The following is a 19592-nucleotide window of genomic DNA, read 5'->3' as shown; positions in this document are numbered from 1 at the left end:
ATGTGGTCAAAATACTCATTTGCCTAATAATTCTGCACTCCCTGTAAAAGCCTCTCATTTGTTGAGGCAAAATAGGGATTTCCATAAAATAAAACAGTCACATTTAACAGCAGCAGGTGGACAAGGTTTCCAGTGTCAAGTGGCCTATCCATTCACATTTGAGGCTTGCAAGGCAGCAGGCACTGTCTGTATTTAGCATTGCACAACCAAGTGATTGTGCAGCCCCACTCCCTGCCCTTATATATCCTATTGTGAGAATGCAGGGCTTGTCAGTCAGCCCTGATGAATTAGTCCAGGATGATTTAACTCTGCTACCTCTAAACTTTTAGTTTCAGACTTAAATAAACCAACCTGCACCACAAGGACTCCCAAACTATGTTTGCAGCTTGATAAAAAAAGCCCAAAATGTTTTAAACATTTGTATACCAGTGTAGACCAACACATACACTACCTATTTCAATCTTTAAAAGGATATACAACAGGTTGAGATCTGTGCTTATCCTAAAAGGTCTAATTAATTAAAAATGTTAGCATAAAAAATTGTTTAAAAATTGCTGGCAAATAAGCAAAATGAATTACATAGCTAAGCTGCCTGTAGAAGCCAACTCCACCCTCCTTATCAGTGTTTAGACACAGGCATTGTATTTCACAGCTTCTAGGCATGCTCCAGCAGATAATCCCTATGCACTTTTGCATTCTACCAAAAACAATAACATATAGATACAGCCATAGAAGGGAATGTGTGGGGGAAGTTAGAGCTTTACAATTCAGAAACTAAAAAAAAGGGTTAATGGCAAGGCACTGCAGTATAAATTTGGAGGTAAAGTAAATAAAGTACATATTATTATATTTTGTCTCTATCCCAACTTGTTTTATGTCCCTTTAAAATCCACATCATTTTATAACTCAAAACCAGTTATCTAGCAACTTATGTAAAATAATTTTTACCTTAACAGTATGCTTTCAAGGGGTATGTGAACCTTATATATTGCTGGTTTATTTTTGGTAGAAAAGGCCGTGAAGAGGGGCAAGTTAGAACTCATTTGAAAGAGAAGTCTCTTTCACTGTAGATCTTTCACTGGTTATGATTCTTTATTTTTTGTGAAAAAAGTGATACACTCCTTTGTTTGAAAGAGGTAATTCTTCTTTAAATGTAGGGGTCTAGTAGGTATATTCATTTATTGCTTTTCATCTATTGTCTAATAAGTTAGGTGACTTTTACATTATATGTAATAGCTAGCTTGTTAAAGGGATAGTCTATTCAAAATGAAACGTTCCTGATTCAGATAGAGCATGTAGTTTTAAGCAACTTTCTAATTTACTCCTTTTATTAAATTTTCTTCGTTCTCTTGGTATCTTTATTTGAAAAAGCAGGGATGTAAGCTTAGGAGCTGGCTCATTTTTTGTTCAGCATCTGGGTAACGCTTGCTGATGGTTAGCTACATTTAGACACCAATCAGCAAGCGCTAACCAGGTGCTGAACCAAATTCAAATAAAGATACCAAGAGAACGAAGAAAAATTGATAATAGGAGTAAATAGAAAATAGCTTAAAATTGAATGCTCTATCTGAATCATTAAAGTTTAATTTTCACTAGACTATCCCTTTAAGTAGCCCTTATTTGAAAGAGGATATTCGTACATTTTTAATTTTGCTAAATTGTAGAACTTTTTTCTATCTAAAAACATGTACATAATGACTTACTAGGTGTTAGTAAGGTTAAGGAATGCATACAATTAAAAAAAATGGAGCACAGAGTGTATTGGATAAAAACAAATTATGACATTTTCTTACAGAGTTATTTTGTGGCATGTATGACCGCTATCCTGAATCAGATGGATGACCAGCACTATACATTGTACATTGAAACTTTTCAGTCAAGTTCAGATTTGGTGGTAAGTACTATCTTTCAATATATACTTTTTTCTACTTGTACACAATGGAAGGAATCTCAAAGTATAAACTGTAGCTTAGAACATTTATAGATGAAATGAAATAAACTGTACTCAAGGACTTTTCTATCCAACTCCATTGGGCCGATTTATCAATGTCGCTGAATGCCGAAAGCATACGCTGTTGGCATTTAACATTGCAAAAGCAGTTCTGGTGGGTGGTGTCAATCAACCCGATCGTATTTGATCAGGTGGATTGGGGCAGCGGATGGAGCAGCGGTCTTAAGAAGGCTTGCACAGAAACAGGTGTATTTGGCTCCATTCGAGCTGTGATAATCGGCCCGATGTGTTTAAGCTGTTTTAAGAAACGTGTTTCATAAAAAAAAAATATATATATTTTTTTAATTTTTGTTTTTTTAATTTTTTTTGTAATTTTGTATTTTACTCTGAAAAGAGTATTTACTGACATAAGTATGGGGCCAATTCAATAAAATTTGCTGGTCTAGTCGTGGTTTTCCACACTAACAGGGGCAGCTCTCATGAAATTCTATTAAAAAATAGGGGTTGTCTCTGTGAGTGACAAGATGCTTTCCATACACTCCCATAAAAGTTTGCAATGGTGGCCGAAGGACAGATGGAGAAATTGTAATTTTCTTTCCTAAGACATAGAGAGACCATGACATCATTCCAATTACTAGTGGGATATTCACTTCTGGCCAGCAGGAGGAGGCAAAGTGCACCCCAACAAAGCTGTTAAAGGGACACTGAAAACATTTTTTTTTCTTTTGTGATTCAGATAGAGCATGCAATTTTAAGCAACTTTCTAATTTACTCCTATTAGCAAATGTTCTTCATTCTCTTGGTATCTTTATTTGAAAAACAGGAATGTAAGTTTACATGCCGGCCCATTTTTGGTGAACAACCTGGGGTACTTTTCCCTGCAAGCAAGAATTGGGGTTTAGCTGTGTCCTCATCAATCTCTTGAGTAAGAGTAGTGTTGACTTTTAAGCAGTTAGAAAGAGGTGAGGTGGTCCTTGCTTTGTTTTCTAACACATTTGCTGCCCTAGGTTTAGATATCCAGAGTTGGCTACTCTGTTCTTTCTTTTTCTACAGGTCTCTGATAGGAGTATGTGTCCTTTCACACGTTGTGAGCTGTTTTCCTGTCCGGCAGCTGGATATGCAGGTAGGTGCTTTTTGCCTCCTAGGTACTGGAGTCTTGCACTATACATTATGCAATACTTTAATGGGACATATGTAATCCTTTAGTAAGCATTGTTTTGGGCAGTGGGCAGGCACTTGTGGTATGTGGAGACTAAGGGGTTAATATTTTCCTTATGTGTTATGGGACTGTTAACTGTGTAGAAAATTCTTTTTTAATGGGAGTACTTTATTTTAAACGACTGTTTCTGAGGGTAGGAACGCATGCTCTTTTTTTTGGCGCAGTTCTTTTTACTGCCGCTCAAGTGACCTCCCGCTATTCCGTTTGCAAGTCAGAGCGGCGTCATTCCTAAGTAAGCTTTCTGCTGTGGTGGTTGTTTGCTCAAACTACTGGAGATTTTTGGCCTTGGGGATAAAATTTGCAGGTTCAGGTAGGGCACCTTAGACTGTCTGAGGTGTAGAGGTGCAAATTGTGTATTTTTCCCTAATTAGGTCTTGGTGTTTTTTGCGCTAATTTAAAATGACAGTACTTGTTTTTTTGCAAATTACTTTTAGATTTGTTTTTTGCAATTTTCTTTAACTATGGACTCTGAACAGTGGTCTGATTCTTCTATCTTCTGCGGTGTCTGCGGCTTTATCTGCTTTTCCCATGATGGGGAAGCGCAAGAGCAAATCAAAGCATATTTCTGATAAGAAGGTGTCTGTTCCATCTGCTGCTGTGAAGGTTAACCTCCCCCATGAGTCTGATGGGGAGGATACTTCTGAGCTTCTGAGGGGGAAATCTTAGATTCTGACAGTACAAATCCTTTGACTGATTCTGAAGAAATAAACTTAAGCTTTAAGCTTGAACACCTTTGTTTACTTCTAAAGGAGGTACTGGCTACTTTGGACAACTCCGATGCTTCTGTCGCTGTCAACCCTAAAAAATCTAGTAAGCTTATCAAATACTATGATGTTCCTTCCTCTGTGGAAGTGTTTCCTCTTCCAGACCATGTGTTGGAGTTCATTGCACAGGAATGGGATAAGCCAGGGGTTCCTTTTCCCCCCGTCTCCTGTCTTTAAAAAATCTAGTAAGCTTATCAAATACTATGATGTTCCTTCCTCTGTGGAAGTGTTTCCTCTTCCAGACCATGTGTTGGAGTTCATTGCACAGGAATGGGATAAGCCAGGGGTTCCTTTTCCCCCCGTCTCCTGTCTTTAAAAAAATGTTTCCTGTTGCTGACTCCATTTGGGACTCATGGCGCACTGTGCCTAAGGTAGAAGGGGAAATTTCTACTCTGGCCAAGAGAACCAGGATTCCTATAGAGGATTACTGCTCTTTTAAAGATCCCATGGACAAAATGCTGAAGGCTTATTTAAAGAAAATGTATGTTTATCAGGGTTTACAATGGCAAAAAAGATAGCTTATAAAAATTACAGACACACACAAGCAGATGATGATATGAAAATATGGAGACTCCAACAAAAAAAGACTAAGCAGTTAATTAGGAAGGTTAAAGCTCATGCAGAAGAGAAGATAGCACAGTCAGTAAAACATGGGGACAAAACATTCTTTAGATATATCAGTGAAAGAAGAAAAAATAAGGTAGGAATAGTAAAATTGAAATCAGTTGATGGTAGAATAATAGAAGGAGATAAGCAGATTGCAGACTGTCTCAATGATTACTTCTGTTCTGTTTTCACTAAAGATTGTGAAGATACAATGTCTACATTAAGGGATGCAACGCAAAATAGAAACAAGCTTAACAGTAATCTTTTTACAGAGGATGAGGTTTTGTTAGCATTATCAAAAATAAATGTTACAAAGGCAGTGGGTCCTGATAATATTCATCCAAGGGTTTTAAAAGAACTTCGATCAGTGCTAACTGTCCCATTAACTGATCTGTTTAATCAGTCACTATTAACAGGAGCTGTCCCAGATGATTGGAGAATAGCAAATGTAATACCCCTTCATAAAAAGGGCAGTAGAGAAGAATCTGGCAACTACAGGCCAGTTAGTTTAACTTCAGTAGTAGGGAAATTAATGGAAAGCCTCTTAAAAGAAAGAATTATGACTTACATAAAGACAAACAATTTAGAGGACCAAAATCAGCATGGTTTTACTTCAGGGAGATCATGTCAGACTAATCTAATTGACTTTGATTATGTAACAAAAGTATTAGACAAGGGAGGAGCAGTTGATGTAGCATATCTAGATTTCAGCAAAGCATTTGACACCGTCCCACACAATAAACTTATTCACAAACTATATCTCCTTGGTCTAGATTCAAAAATTGTGAACTGGGTGGAATGCTGGCTTAAGGACAGAAAACAAAGTGTCTTAGTAAATGGAGTTCATTCAGCAGAGGGGGCTGTTACTAGTGGTGTTCCTCAGGGGTCAGTTCTGGGGCCTGTTTTGTTTAACATATTTATCTGCGATATCAGCAAAGGGCTACAGGGGAAAGTATGTCTCTTTGCAGATGATACAAAAATTTGCAACAGAGTGGATGTTCCAGGGGGGGTAGACAAAATGAGAAGTGATATACAACAATTGGAGGATTGGACAAATGACTGGGGTCTAAAGTTTAACACAGCAAAGTGTAAAATAATGCATTTAGGGAAGAAAAATCCAAATGTTAATTACAGACTCAATGACACTTTACTGACTGTTACAGACGAGGAACAGGACTTGGGAATTATTATTTCAGATGATTTAAAACTTAGTAAACAATGTAGTAATGCAGCGAGTAAGGCTAGCAGAATGCTTGGATGTATTGGTAGAGGTATTTGCAGCAGAAATAGTAAGGTTCTTATGCCACTTTATAGATCATTAGTTAGGCCTCATCTTGAGTATTGTGTGCAGTTCTGGAGACCATATCTTCAGAAGGATATTAACAAACTTGAATCTGTGCAAAGGAGGGCTACCAAAATGGTACATGGTCTAAAAAATAAAACTTACCAGGATAGGCTCAATGACCTAAATATGTATACCTTAGAGGAGAGAAGGGAAAGAGGTGATATGATAGCAACTTTCAAGTACATTAAAGGGTTTAGTAAAACTGAGGCTGTGGGTATTTTACATAAAATGGAAAATTCAAGAACAAGGGGTCATGAGCTCAAGCTAAAGGGTAGTAGATTCAGAAGTAATTTGAGGAAGCACTTCTTTACAGAAAGAGTGATTGATTTATGGAATAAACTTCCTCAAGAGGTAGTAGCAACAAACACTGTGGGGGACTTTAAAAATGCATGGGACAAGCATAGGGCTATCCTACGAACTAGATAAGTTTATACTGTTAGGTAAGGTCGGGCAGACTTGCTGGGCCTATGGCTCTTATCTGCCGTCAATATCTATGTTTCTATGTTTCTAACCTGCAGTTTGTATTGCCACGGTAACAAGTGCAGAATCTTATTGGTGTGATGCTTTGTCTGAATTTATTTTAGAGGAGACTCCATTAGAGGAGATCCAAGATAGGATTAAGGCTCTCAAACTGGCCAATTCCTTTATCTCTGATGCTAACATGCAAGTCATTCGACTAGGAGCCAAGATGTCTGGCTTTACTGTTTTAGCCGCAGGGCTCTGTTGCTAAAATCTTGGTCAGCTGATGTTACCTCCAAGGAATGTCAAAATTCTAAATTTTGCTCCTTTCATAACTTCAAGTGTCAAAAGTCTTCCTCTACCTCCTCCAAACCGGAGCAGTCTAAGTCCTCCTAGAAATCCAATCAGACTTGGAATAAGGGGAAACAATCAAGGAAGCCTTTTTCTGAGACTAAGTCAGCATAAAGGGTCTGTCCCCGGTCCGGGACTGGATCAAGGGGGGTGCAGACTTTTCTTGTTTCAACAAGCTTGAATAAACAATGTCCCAGACCCTTGGGCTGTGGACATAGTATCTCAGGGTTACAAAACAGAATTCAAGTCTTGTCCTCCCAGGGGAAGATTTCTCCTCTCAAGGTTATCTGCGGATCAAGTAAAAAGAGAGGCATTCTTAAGCTGGTCCCAGTAAGGGAACAGGGTCTAGGATTCTATTCAAATCTGTTTGGGGTTCCCAAAAAAGAGGGAACTTTTTGTCCCATTTTAGACCTAAAGTGTCTCAACAAATTTCTCAGGGTACCGTCCTTCAAAATGGAAACCATTTGTTCCATCCTTTTTTTGGTCCAAGAGGGTCAGTTCATGACGACCATAGACCTGAAGGACACGTATCTTCATGTTCCCATCCACAGGGATCATCACCAGTTCCTGAGATTCGCTTTTCTAGACAAGCGCTTTCAATTTGTTGCTCTCCCTTTTGGCCTTGCCACAGTTCCCAGTTGTCAGGTCTCAGGGAATTGTGGTGGCACTTTACCTGGATGACATATTGGTTCAGGCACAATCTTTTCCACTAGCAAACTCTCATACAGAGATCTTTTCTACGTTCCCACAGATGGAAACTGAATCTGAAGAAGAGTTCCTTTGTTCCAACTATAAGGGTGTGTTTCTTAGAGACCATCATAGAATCCCTATCTATGAAGATTTTTCTGATGGAGGTCAGAAAATCTAAACTTTTCTCCTCATGCCTCTTTTTACAGTATACTGTTCGGCCATCAGTGGCTCAATGCATGGAGGTAATTGGTCTGATGGTCGCTTCCATGGACATCATTCCCTTTGCTTGATTCCATTTAAGAGCTCTTCAATTATGCATGCTCATACAATGGAACGGAGACAATTCGATCCATCTCAGAGGATAGATCTGGACCAGTTGACAAGAGACTCTCGCATGGTGGATTTTTCAGGATCATCTGTCTCAGGGCACATGCTTCCAGAGACCCTCCTGGGTAATTGTGACCATGGACGCCAGCCTGCTAGGCTGGGGAGCAGTCTGGGACTCATTAAAGGCTCAGGGCCTATGGACTCAAGAGGAGTTTTCTCTCCCCATATACATCTTGGAGTTTAGAGTGATCTTCAATGCCCTGATGTCTTGACATCAGTTGTCCTTAGCCCGGTTTATCAGATTTTCCAGTTGGACAGCATTACCTCAGTGGCTTACATCAACCACCAGGGAGGAACTCAGAGTTCCTTGGCCATGAAGGAGGTGGCTCGGATTATTCAGTGGGCAGAAGTTCACAATTGTCTTCTATCTGCAATCCACATTCCAGGAGTGGACAACTGGGAGGTGGATTTTCTGAGCAGACAAACCTTTCATCCAGGGGAGTGGGCTTTCCATTCAGAGGTGTTCTCCAGGTTAACCCTCAAGTGGGGGGTGCCGGAGTTGGATCTGATGGTATCTCGTAAGAACACCAAGCTTTCAAGATATGGTTCAAGGTCAAGAGATCCTCAGGCCACCCTGATAGATGCTCTGGTGGTTCCTTGGGTCGTCGGTCTAGCATACCTGTTTCCTCCACTTGCACTCCTTCCACGAGTCATTGCTCATATCAAGCAGGAGAGAGCATCTGTAATTTTAATAGCTCCTGCATGGCCTTGCAGGATCTGGTTTGCAGACCTAGTGAAGATGTCATCTCTTCCTCCTTGGAGGTTACCTCTGAGGAAGGACCTTCTAATTCAGGGTCCTTTCCTTCGTCCAAATCTTGTTTCTCTAAAGCTGACTGCATGGAGATTGAAAGCTTAGTTCTGGCTAAGCATGGGTTTTCTGAGTCAGCCATTGATACCATGCTTGAGGCTTGCAAGCCTGTTACACATAACATTTACCATAAGGTATGGCGCAAATACCTTGGACTTCTCTTGGAGTAGGGTCAGGATTCCTAGAATTTTGTCTTTTCTCCAAGAAGGTCTGGAGAAAGGGTTGTCAATTAGTTCTCTGAAAGGTCAGATTCCTGCATAATCTATTATTTTGCATAAGCATCTGGTGGATGTGCCAGATGTTCAATCCTTTTGTCAGGCCCTGGTCAGAATCAGGCCTGTGTTTAAACCTGTTGCTCCTCCTTTGAACCTTAACCTAGTTCTTAGAGTTTTGCAGCAGGCTCTGTTTGAGTCAATGCATTCTGTAGATATTAAGTTGCTATCTTGGAAAGTTTTGTTTCTTATTGCTATTTCTTCTGCTCGCAGAGTTTCTGAACTCTCGACTCTACAGTGCGATTTGCCTTACCTTATTTTTCATGCAGATAAGGCGGTCCTTCGTACTAAATTTGGGTTTCTTCCTAAGGTGGTTTCTGATAGAAATATTAATCAGGAAATTGTTGTTCCTTCTCTCTGTCCTAATCCTTCTTCTCAAAAGGAACGTCTGTTTCATGACTTGGATGTTGTGCATGCTCTTAAATTCTACCTACAGGCTACTAAGTATTTTTGCCAGTCTTCTGCCCCGTTTGTTTGTTTCTCAGGAAAGCGTAAGGGTCAGAAGGCCAACACTACTTCTCTGTTTCTCTGGTTGAGAAGTATGATTCGTTTTGCTTATGAGACTGTTGGACAGCTGAGAGATTTACGGCTCATTCCACTAGGGCTGTCTCCTCTACTTGAGCTTTCAAAATGAAGCTTCTGTGGAACAGATTTGCAAGGCGGCAACATAGTCCTCTCTGCATACTTTTTCCAAATTTTCCAAAGTTGATACTTTTGCCTCGGTGAGGCCTTTTTTGGTAGAAAGGTTCTTCAAGCGGTGGTGCCTTCTGTTTAGGTCTGCCTGTCATGTTCTCCCTCCCTGGTTCATTTTTTTCCTCTAGCTAGGGTATTGGTTCCCACTAGTAATTGGAATGATGTTTGTGGACTCTCTCATGTCTTAGGAAATAAAATATAAATGTATGCTTACCTAATAAATCTCTTTCTTTCCGGACATGTAGAGTCCACAACCCTACCCTTAAGATTAGACAGTATTTTTTACTAAACCTCAGGCACCTCTACACCTTTGTGTTATCGTCCTTTTCCATTTCCTTTCGGCTGAATGACTGGGTTATGGGTAAGGGAAGTGACACTTAACAGCTTTGCTGGGGTGCTCTTTGCCTCCTACTGCTGGCCAGGAGTGAATATCCCACTAGTAATTGAAATTATGTTGTGGACTCTCCATGTCCAGAAAGAAAGTAATTTATCAGGTAAGCATAAATTTTATTTTTTTATGCATGGGGTTATCTTTCAGAATAATTAGTGTTTCTCCAACATTGGTGTGTCCGGTCCACGGCGTCATCCTTACTTGTGGGAATATCTCTTCCCCAACAGGAAATGGCAAAGAGTCCCAGCAAAGCTGGCCATATAGTCCCTCCTAGGCTCCGCCCACCCCAGTCATTCTCTTTGCCGTTGCACAGGCAACATCTCCACGGAGATGGTTAAGAGTTTTTTGGTGTTTAAATGTAGTTTTTTATTCTTCTATCAAGTGTTTGTTATTTTAAAATAGTGCTGGTATGTACTATTTACTCTGAAACAGAAAAGGATGAAGATTTCTGTTTGTGAGAGGAAGATGATTTTAGCAGACAGTAACTAAAATCGATTGCTGTTTCCACATAGGACTGTTGAGATGAAGTAACTTCAGTTGGGGGAAACAGTTAGCAGACTTTTCTGCTTAAGGTATGACTAGACATATTTCTAACAAGACCATGTAATGCTGGAAGGCTGTCATTTCCCCTCATGGGGACCCGGTAAGCATTTTCTTCGTCAAGCAAACAGAATAAAGGGCTTAATATGGCTATAAAACTGGTAGACACTTTTATGGGCTAAATCAATTGCTTTATTGGGCATTTTATACATGTTTATGCTGATAATTCACATTTATAAACTTGGGGAACATTTTTTAACGGCAGGTACTATGTTAGACACCTTTTCCAGTCAGGGAGGGCCTTCCCAGTTGTAGGCTGAGCCTCATTTTCGCGCCATTACTGCGCAGTTGTTTTTTGAGAGCAAGACATGCAGATGCATGTGTGAGGATCTGAAAGTAGCTGGAAAAGTTTCTAGAAGGCGTCACTTGGTATCGTATTCCCCTCTGGGCTTGGTTAGGTCACAGCAAAGGCTATAGCTGGGACTGTATAGGTTTTTAAATTTGTAAACGGCTCCGGTTCCGTTATTTTAAGGGTTAAAGCTCTGAAAATTGGGTGTGCAATACTCTTAATGCTTTAAGACACTGTGGTGAAATTTTGGTAATTTTTTAACAATTCCTTCATACTTTTTCACATATTCATTAATAAAGTGTTTTCTGTTTAAAATTTAAAGAGACAGTAACGGTTTTGTTTTAAAACGTTTTTTGTGCTTTATTGACAAGTTTAAGCCTGTTTAACATGTCTGTGCCTTCGGATAAGCTATGTTCTATATGTATAAAAGCCAATGTGTCTCCCCATTTAAATTTGTGTGATAATTGTGCCATAGCGTCCAAACAAAGTAAGGACAGTACTGCCACAGATAATGAAATTGCCCAAGATGATTCCTCAGATGAGGGGAGTAAACATGATACTACATCATCTCCTACTGTGTCTACACCAGTTTTGCCCACGCAGGAGGCCTCTAGTACATCTAGCGCGCCAATGCTTATTACCATGCAACAATTGACGGCTGTAATGGATAACTCCATAGCAAATATTTTATCCAAAATGCCTACATATCAGAGAAAGCGCGATTGCTCTGTTTTAAACACTGAAGAGCAGGAGGGCGCTGATGATAATTGTTCTGTCATACCCTCACACCAATCTGAAGTGGCAATGAGGGAGGTTTTTGTCAGATGGGGAAATTTCAGATTCAGGAAAAATTTCTCAACAAGCTGAACCTGATGTTGTGACATTTAAATTTAAATTAGAACATCTCCGCGAACTGCTTAAGGAGGTGTTATCTACTCTGGATGATTGTGACAACTTGGTCATTCCAGAGAAATATGCAAGATGGACCAAGTTCCTAGAGGTTCCGGTGCACCCCGACGCTTTTCCTATACCCAAGCGGGTGGCGGACATAGTGAATAAGGAGTGGGAAAAAGGCCCGGCAATACCTTTTGTTCCCCCCCCCCTATATTTAAGAAATTATTTCCTATGGTCGACCCCAGAAAGACTTATGCAGACAGTCCCTATGGTCCGAGGGGGGCAGTTTTCTACTCTAAACATGCGCACTACTATTCCTATCGAGGATAGTTGTGCTTTCAAAGATCCTTGGATAAAAAATGAGGAGGGTTTGCTTAAAAAGATTTTTGTACAGCAAGGTTACCTTCTACAACCCCATTTCGTGCAGTTGTTCCTATCACTAACAGCAGCGTGGTTCTGGTTCGAGGAACTAGAAAAGTCGCTCAGTAGAGAGACTCCATATGAGGAGGGTTATGGACAGAGTTCACGCACTTAAGTTGGCTAACTCTTTTATTTTAGATGGCCGCTTTGCAATTAGCTAGATTAGCGGCGAAAAATTCAGGGTTTGCAATCGTGGCGCGCCAGAGCGCTTTGGCTAAAGTCTTGGTCAGCGGATGTGTCATCCAAGACAAAATTGCTTAACATTCCTTTCAAAGGTAAAACTCTATTTGGACCAGAATTGAAAGAGATTATCTCAGACATCACTGGGGGAAAGGGCCACGCCCTTCCACAAGATAGGCCTTTCAAGGCCAAGAATAAGTCTAATTTTCGTTCCTTTTGCAATTTCAGGAACGGACCGGCCTCTAATTCTGCATCCTCTAAGCAAGAGGGTAATGCCTCACAACCCAAACCAGCCTGGAAACCGAAGCAAGGCTGGAACAAGGGTAAGCAGGCCAAGAAGCCTGCTGCTGCTAACAAAACAGCATGAAGGAGTAGCCCCCGATCCGGGACCGGATCTAGTAGGGGGGCAGACTCTCTCTCTTTTGCTCAGGCTTGGGCAAGAGATGTTCAGGATCCCTGGGCACTAGAAATAGTTTCTCAGGGTTATCTTCTGGAATTCAGGGTACTAACCCCCAAGGGGAAGGTTCCACATGTCTCACTTATCCTAAAACCAAATAAAGAGACAGGCGTTCTTACATTGTGTAGAAGACCTGTTAAAGATTGGGAGTGATACACCAGTTCCAATAAAAGGAACAAGGAATGGGATTTTATTCAAATCTGTTCGTATGTTCCCAAAAAAGAGGGGAACACTTTCAGACCAAGATTTGGATTTTTTTGAAGATCCTAAACAAATTTCTCAGGGTACCATCGTTCAAGATGGGAAACCATTTCAAACGATTCTACCACTATCCAGGGAAGGTCAATTTATGACTACCGTGGATCTAAAGGATGCGTACCTACATATTCCTATCCACAAAGAACATCATCAGTTCCTAAGGTTCGCCTTTCTGGACAAACATTACCAGTTTGTGGCCCTCCCTTTCGGGTTAGCCACTGCTCCAAGGATTTTCACAAAGGTACTAGGGTCCCCTTCTAGCGGTTCTAAGACCGAGGGGCATTGCGAGTAGTACCTTACTTGGACGACATTCTAATACAAGCGTCGTCCCCTGTCAAAAGCAAAGGCTCATACAGACATCGTTCTGGCCTTTCTCAGATCACACGGATGGAAGGTGAACATAGAAAAAAGTTCTCTGTCTCCGTCAACAAGAGTTCCCTTCTGGGAACAATAATAGATTCCTTAGAAATGAGGATTTTTCTGACAGAGGTCAGAAAGTCAAAACTTCTAAGCACTTGTCAAGTTCTTCATTCTGTTCCACGTCCTTCCATAGCGCAAGTGCATGGAAGTAGTAGGGTTGATGGTTGCAGCAATGGACATAGTTCCTTTTGCACGAATTCATCTAAGACCATTACAACTGTGCATGCTCAAACAGTGGAATGGGGACTATACAGACTTGTCTCCAATGATTCAAGTAGATCAGAAGACCAGAGATTCACTCCGTTGGTGGCTGACCCTGGACCATCTATCCCAGGGGAATGAGCTTCCGCAGACCAGAGTGGGTCATAGTGGGCTGGGGCGTGGTCTGGAATCCCTGAAAGCTCAGGGACTATGGTCTCGGGAAGAGTCTCTTCTCCCGATAAACATTCTGGAACTAAGAGCGATCTTCAATGCTCTCAGGGCTTGGCCCTCAGCTAGCAAAGGCCAGATTCATAAGATTCCAATCAGACAACATGACGACCGTTGCGTATATCAATCATCAGGGGGAACAAGAGTTCCCTGGCGATGAAATGGGCAGAGGATCACTCCTGCCACCTATCTGCGATCCACATCCCAGGTGTGGAAAACTGGGGAAGCGGATTATCTGAGTCATCAGACATTCCATCCAGGGGAGTGGGAACTCCACCCGGAGATCTTTGCCCAACTAACTCAATTATGGGGCATTCCAGACATGGATCTGATGGCGTCTCGTCAGAACTTCAAGGTTCCTTGCTACGGGTCCAGATCCAGGGATTCCCAAGGCGACTCTAGTAGATGCACTAGTAGCACCTTGGACCTTCAACCTAGCTTATGTATTTCCACCGTTTCCCTCTCATTTCCCGGCTGGTAGCCATGATCAAACAGGAGAGGGCCTCGGTGATATTGATAGCTCCTGCGTGGCCACGCAGGACTTGGTATGCAGACCTGGTGAATATGTCATCGGTTCCACCATGGAAGCTACCTTTGAGACAGGACCTTCTTGTTCAGGGTCCATTCGAACATCCAAGATCTGGTCTCCCTCCACGCTGACGGCTTGGAGATTGAACGCTTGATTCTATCAAAGCGTGGGTTTTCAGATTCTGTGATAGATACTCTGGTTCAGGCCAGAAACCGGTTAATAGAAAGATTTACCATAAAATATGGAAAAGATTATATCTGTTGGTGTGAATCCAAAGGATTCCCATGGAATAAGATCAAAATTCCTAAGATTCTCTCCTTTCTACAAGAAGGTTTGGAGAAAGGATTATCTGCAAGTTCTCTAAAGGGACAGATCTCTGCTTTATCTGTCTTACTACACAAAGACTGGCAGCTGTGCCAGATGTTCAAGCATTTGTCTCAGGCTCTGGTTAGGATCAAGCCTGTTTACAGACCTTTGACTCCTCCATGGAGTCTAAATCTAGTTCTTTCAGTTCATCAAGGGGTTCCGTTTGATCCTTTACATTCCATAGATATTAAGTTACTATCTTGGAAAGTTTTGTTTTTGGTTGCTATTTTCTTCTGCTAGAAGAGTGTCAGAGTTATCTGCTCTGCAGTGTTCTCCGCCCTATCTGGTGTTCCATGCAGATAAGGTGTTTGGTACTAAGCCTGGTTTTCTTCCAAAGGTTGTTTCTAACAAGAATATTAACAGGAGATAGTTTGTACCTTCTTTATGTCCGAATCCAGTTTCAAGAAGGAACGTTGTTACACAATTTTGGACATAGTCCATGCTCTAAAATTCTATTTAGAGGCTACAAAAGATTTCAGACAAACATCTTCTTTGTTTGTTATCTATTCTGGTAAAAGGAGAGGTCAAAAAGCGACTTCTACCTCTCTTTCCTTTTGGCTTAAAAGCATCATCCGATTGGCTTATGAGACTGCCGGACGGCAGCCTCCTGAAAGAATCACAGCTCACTCCACTAGGGCTGTGGCTTCCACATGGGCCTTCAAGAACGAGGCTTCTGTTGACCAGATATGTAAGGCAGCGACTTGGACTTCACTGCACACTTTTGCCAAATTTTACAAATTTGATACTTTTGCTTCCTATTTTTGGGAGAAAGGTTTTGCAAGCCGTGGTGCTTTCCGTTTAGGTAACCTGATTTGCTCCCTCCCTTCATCCGTGTCCTAAAGCTTTGGTATTGGTTCCCACAAGTAAGGATGACGCCGTGGACCGGACACACCAATGTTGGAGAAAACAGAATTTATGCTTACCTGATAAATTACTTTCTCCAACGGTGTGTCCGGTCCACGGCCCTCCCTGGTTTTTTAATCAGGTCTCGATGAATTATTTTCTCTAACTACAGTCACCACGGTACCATATGGTTTCTCCTATATTTTTCCTCCTGTCCGTTGGTCGAATGACTGGGGTGGGCGGAGCCTAGGAGGGACTATATGGCCAGCTTTGCTGGGACTCTTTGCCACTTCCTGTTGGGGAAGAGATATTCCCACAAGTAAGGATGACGCCATGGACCGGACACGCCGTTGGAGAAAGTAATTTATCAGGTAAGCATAAATTCTGTTTTTGAGTATTTTGGTGAAAACTCGCCACCTTTTAACTGGTGAGAAGAAAACAGTGAGAACTGTAGTGCGAAATTTGTTTATAGAATTTACAATGGGATTTGAGACAATGTAATATATGCCCATGGAACGCCCATTTTACAAAAAACAACAAAATTTATATTTTGTATTTTGTACTTAGAACTACAAATTTATTTGAGTTTTTTGCACATCCAGTGTACTTAAATTAAAATTTACAGTATGAATATTTAATTTGATTTATTGCTGTGTAATTTACATAAAAATTTTACATTTTTGATAAATTAAATTTTTTGGGGAACAATTTTCTTAAATTTTTGAGGCATTTTAACAATACAATTTTTTATTTTCAAACTACAAATTTAGGGCTAGATTACGAGTGGAGTGCAATGAAATGCTCCCTCTCTAGCGTATACTATGCTAGATGGAGGCTTTTTGCGTGCATTGGGTTGCACTCGTATTACAAGTTGAAAGTAAAAAGTTTGAGCGCAAGCTTAAACCAGAGGCACGCTAAAAAAATTATCTTGTCCACATTTGCTTCTCTCATAGACTTCAATGAAGTGCAAAAACTGCAAAAAAAAACCCAAAAAAACAACTAACAACCATTCTCGCGAGCTAACCCGACCGCGTATATTTATGAATGCTAAACCTAACTTGAAATATTAATATTTTACATCCCAATTTTGCTCACATACAAGAATATGTTCTTTGTTTTCTTAAATATATATATATATATATATATATATTATATATACCTTATATATACCTATATATCTATTCCTATAATAAAAATGATTAAACATACTGTCAAAAATATAGATATAGTCTATGAATTATTTATAACTAGTCCTAAAGCCCGTTCACACGGGCCGTGTGGTTTATTTTTATTTTTATATTCTCTCTCCTCTCTCCCCTCTTTCTCCCCCCTGTCTCTCTCACTCTCTCCCCCTGTCTCTCTCACTCTATCCCCCCGGTCTCTCTCACTCTCACTCCCCTGTCTCACTCTCACTCTCACTCCCCTGTCTCTCTCTCACTCCCCTGCTCTCTCTCCTCCCCCCTGTCTCTCTCTCCTCCCCCTGTCTCTCTCTCTCTCCCCTGTCTGTCTCTCTCTCTCCCCTCTCTCTCTCTCCCCCCCTGTCTCTCTCTCTCCCCCCCTGTCTCTCTCTCTCCCCCCTGTCTCTCTCACCCTCTCCCCTGTCTCCCTCTCCCCCCCCCTGTCTCTCTCACCCTCTCCCCCTGTCTCCCTCTCCCCTGCTTCTCTCTAACCCTCTCCCCTGTTCTCCCTCTCCCCTTGTTCTCTCTCGCCCTCTCCCCCTGTCTCCCTCTCCCCTTTTGGTTATGTCTTCCTCTCTCCCTTCCCCCTGTCTCCCTTCCCCTGTCTCTCTCTCCCTCTCCCTCCTGGTCTCCCTCTCCCCTGCTCTCTTCACCCTCTCCCCTGTCTACCTCATCCCCTAGTCTCCCTCTCCCCCTGTCTCCCTCTCCCCTGTCTCTCTCACCCCTCTCCCTGTCTCCCTCTCCCCCGCTGTCTCCCTCTCCCCTGTCTCCCTCTCCCCTGTCTCTCTCTCCTCTCCCCCTGTCTCTCTCTCCTCTCCCCTTGTCCCCCTGTCTCCCTCTCTCCCCTGTCTCCCCTCTCCCCTCTCTCCCTCTCCCCCTCCTCTCCCTCTCCCCTCTCTCCCTCTCCCCTCTCTCCCTCTCCCCTCTCTCCCTCTCCCCCTCTCTCCCTCTCCCCCTGTCTCCCTCTCCCCCTGTCTCCCTCTCCCCTCTCTCCCCTCTCCCCTCCTCCCCTCTCCCCCTCTCCCCTCTCTCCCCTCTCTCCCTCCTCCCCCTCTCTCCCTCTCCCCCTCTCTCCCTCTCCCAATCTCTCCCTCTCCCCTCTCTCCTCTCCCCTCTCTCCCTCTCCCCCTCTCTCCCTCTCCCCTGTCTCCCTGTCACCACTCTCCCTCTCTCCCTCTCCCCCTTGTCTCCCTCTCCCCTGCCTGTCTCCCTCTCCCCTGCCTGTCTCCCTCTCCCCATGCCTGTCTCACCTCTCCCCTGTCTCCCTCTCCCCTGTCTCCCTCTCCCCCTGTCTCCCTCTCCCCTGTCTCCTCTCCCCCTGTCTCCCTCTCCCCCTCTCCCCTCTCTCCCTCTCTCCTGTCTCCCTCTCCCCTGTCTCCCCTCTCCCCTGTCTCCCTCTCCCCTGTCTCTCTCACCCTCTCCCCTGTCTGTCTCTCCTCTCCCCTGTCTGTCTCTCCCCTCTTCCCCTGTCTGTCTCTCCCCTCCTCCCCTGTCTCCCTCTCTCCCTCTCCCCTGTCTCTGATCAGCTGCTTTCAACGGCTATTTGCTAAGTGGGTTGTCAACGGCTAGTGCGAGGGTGTGTGATAGGCGGCTAGGCTAGTTGCGTGGGTTCGCTGTGCGCTGTGCGCATTGAGTGATAGGCTAGTAGGCTAAGTGGGTTGTCAACGGCTAGTGCGAGGGTGTGATAGGCGGCTAGGGTTCGCGTGCGCGTGCGCGTTGGCTCAAATCAGTTTTGTGAGTGTGCGTGCGCAGCAAGGGGGGTCAAACATGCTAAGTGGGTTGCGCGTGCGATCAACAGCTGGCCAAGGGTGCGCGTGCGATCAGCGGCAAGAGTTTGTCTGAACTGCGCATGACGGCTTCAGACAAACTCTTGTCTTTTATAATATAGGATATTTTACAGTATGTTTAATAATTTTTGTTAATATTTTATTTTTAATATTTCAATATTGCGCCTTAAGATTGCTATGTTTTCATGTTTGCTAACCCGACTATGTTAAATCTAAATCGTGAAACCCAATGCGCAAAACCCATATTTCACATTCCTATGTTCTTTACTTAGAAAATAATGTACTTTTTAGTACATCCAAGGTCAGTTCAAAACCAGTTTATTGGCAGAGTGCAGGTACAAAGGTGAAGCCAGGACATTAACATCTGACGCGTTTCGCGCATGCGCACATGCGCTTCATCAGAGGTCTGATATATATATATATATATATGATTTTGTTCATGTAAAATACATATCTATACCTAAATAGCTATAGGAATAGATATACAGGTATAGGTATATACAGAAATATATAGAAATATGTATTTACGATAAATAGGACATTAGCTTGTAAGTGAAGAACATTGGAATGTTAAATATGTACTTTAAATATACAGTAAAACATATAAATACATATGTACACACAAATAAACACATATATGCATGCATGCACATATTTTGACAGATGTATGTATGTATCTCTATGTTAAAGCTCATTGCAGGTCTTTTTTTTCTAACACCTGAGACCTCATATCTTTCAGCCCTTGTAACTTTTTAATGCAATATTTTTTTTTTAAATATTTTTTTATGTTTTTTGTGCAACTTTTTTGTTTTGCATAAAAAGTTAACCAGAGCTCTGAAGTCGCGCTAACCAGACACGTGTTAATTTCGACTGTGCTCAAGCGAACTTATTTACTTTCAATATGCCCGCTATTTCTAACGCATGCAAACAAACACAAATACCCCTTATTGCTCGAGCACAACAGTTAGCTTGCCACTCATAATCTTGCCCTTACTTGTGCACTTTT

At 42.2% G+C, this 19592-nt stretch overlaps 1 protein-coding gene across 1 annotated transcript in view; it reads left to right on the top strand.

The window, feature by feature from the left end:
- The window catches only part of DOCK2 (dedicator of cytokinesis 2), a 1640323-nt gene that overhangs the window by 1039799 nt on the left and 580932 nt on the right, over positions 1–19592 (top strand). The window contains 1 exon segment of the mRNA XM_053718563.1: positions 1796–1894. Within this exon segment, the coding sequence (XP_053574538.1) occupies positions 1796–1894 (99 nt within the window).

The sequence above is a fragment of the Bombina bombina genome, chromosome 6 (assembly GCF_027579735.1).
Source record: "Bombina bombina isolate aBomBom1 chromosome 6, aBomBom1.pri, whole genome shotgun sequence".
In the NCBI taxonomy this organism is placed as follows: Eukaryota; Metazoa; Chordata; class Amphibia; order Anura; family Bombinatoridae; genus Bombina; species Bombina bombina.
This window is presented reverse-complemented; position numbering and strand designations above follow the sequence as displayed.